This window comes from Antrostomus carolinensis, unplaced genomic scaffold, assembly GCF_000700745.2.
Source record: "Antrostomus carolinensis isolate BGI_N321 unplaced genomic scaffold, ASM70074v2 scaffold38899, whole genome shotgun sequence".
In the NCBI taxonomy this organism is placed as follows: domain Eukaryota; kingdom Metazoa; phylum Chordata; class Aves; order Caprimulgiformes; family Caprimulgidae; genus Antrostomus; species Antrostomus carolinensis.
In genome coordinates, this window is record NW_010339911.1 from 1 (window position 1) to 1907 (window position 1907).

A 1907-nucleotide genomic window follows, 5' to 3' on the forward strand; every position below is an offset into this window, starting at 1 on the left:
CTCTCCTACCAGGCGTTGTGGGACACGTAGGGCTCGAAGTCGTATTGGGTGTCGGGTTCGTCTCCGCGCTGCAGCTGCCTGACGTGCGAGGCGTACTGCTGCCCGGGGTCGTACAGCTTGCTGCTCTCGCACAGCGTCTGGAAGTTGACGGGCAGCGGAGCCGTCTGCATGTGCATGATCTGGTAGAAGGAGATTGTGGCCTAAAAATAACAGAGAGAACATCAGGTGTGAGCTTTGGGAGCTGACATACACGGGAGAGAGAGACAAGGAGCTCCAGATGAGATGAGACATCAGGAGTACGGAGTGGTGCTTGGTCTGCAGCCTTCAGCCTTGGCTTTTCAGAGCACAGGGAAGCAGAGGAGCTCTCCATCCACCTGGACCTCTTTGAGACAGGGGCAACAAAGCCAGGTCTGCTGGGCTGGCAGCTCCGACCCTCTCCTGAGCAGGGTACAGCCACCCCCTTGCCCTGGGACCAGCCCAAGCAAATCCCACTCACCGTTTTGATGACCTGGTCGCTCTGTTTGATCACTTCGTGGATCTGGCGCAAGGAGTTCACCTTGGTGTCCTCCAGCTCCTGCTTCTGGGTATTTGCATCCGCAACACAGGTCCGATACGTGGCCATCGCCTCTTCTGCCTGAGAGGTGGGAGAGCAAGAGATGGAAAGAGTTCACAGGTAAGGAAATGAGGAGAACAGCTCTGCCCTTGGACCCCGTTCCTCCAGGCATCCCTGCGCCGAGGCTGAGGATCCACGGGGAGCTCAGTTCAGTCCAGTTAGCTCAGGGCTGCCTCTGAACTGGGACAATACGGGGTGAGAAGGTTCTTGCCAGGCAGATGCTCAGCCCAAACCCAGAGCTGTCGTGTCCTTACCTTGTTCTTGGCTTCCTCTTCCAGCCGCCTCTTCTTGTCCAGGGTTTTGGTGGTGATGCTGCTGGTCGTGTTCTGCTGCTCTTCTTCTGCTTTCACCGCCATGTACTTGGCCTTGTCGTGCTCCTCGCTGCGCTGCATGTATATCTGCTTGGCCTTGCGCAGGTTGACCTCTGCCTCTTGCTGCCAATGAGAACAGTGACCCAGGGTAAGGCTGGAGTCTTTGTGGGTATCGTTATCATAGAATCATTTGATTGGAAAAGACCTTTGAGATCATCGAGTCCAACTGTACCTGTCGACTACTAAACCAGATCTCTGAGCACCTCATCTACCTGGCTTTTAAATCCCTCCAGGTTTGGGGACTCCACCACCTCCCCAGGCAGCCCGCTCCAGTGCCTGAGAACCTTTTCAGTGAAGACATTTTTTCTGATATCCCACCTGAACCTCCCTTGGAGCAACTTGAGGCCATTTCCTCTTGTTCTATCACTAGTTATTATCTCCCATCACCTCCCCAGGGCCCTTTCCCAGCTCCTGTACCCCATGTTTCCCCGGTGTCCCCCAGCACAGCTGAGGCACCCCAGGACACAGCACCCAACGCTACTGGAGAGGGACACGAGTCCCGGGGTACGTGGGCTCAGGGAAGGCAAACCCAGCCTGTGCTGTGTGTCTGTCACTCACCAGTTTCCTCTGTGCCCGGTGCCACTGCTCCTTGATCTCCTTCCTCCGCTTTTCATGTTCCAGGCGCCTCATCGTTAGCGGCTGGATTGGGAGAGAGAAACAGCCCCAGGGTGGTCTGAGCAGACCCTCGCTGCTCTCCCCTTGGCAAAAGGCTTTGCAAGGAGAAGATCCCTGCAGGGTTGTTATCATTCCCCAGCACATCTGGGCTCGGTTACAGGGAGGGTTTGTGTCAGCGACAAACATCTGCAGCCTGGGAAGTGCCAGATGGACTTTCCCTCCTGGCTGAGCTACGCAAGAGCCGCGCTCCGCAGGGACAGGACACCCGTGTCCTCGGAGATGGGTGCAGCGTGGTCTGGGCTGGTGGG

At 56.8% G+C, this 1907-nt stretch overlaps 1 protein-coding gene across 1 annotated transcript; it reads right to left on the bottom strand.

Moving 5' to 3' along the window:
• Nucleotides 1-9: 9 nt before the first annotated feature.
• LOC104531199 (rho GTPase-activating protein 45-like) lies at nt 10-1620 on the bottom strand (the record flags this gene model as incomplete). The annotated part of the gene is made up of 4 exons (XM_010176015.1): nt 1543-1620; nt 868-1047; nt 497-634; nt 10-200 (listed from the first exon to the last, which is right to left on the bottom strand). Coding segments are annotated over exons 1-4 (581 nt in total), but the record flags the coding sequence as incomplete, so codon positions are not given.
• Between the last annotated feature and the right edge of the window lie 287 nt (nt 1621-1907).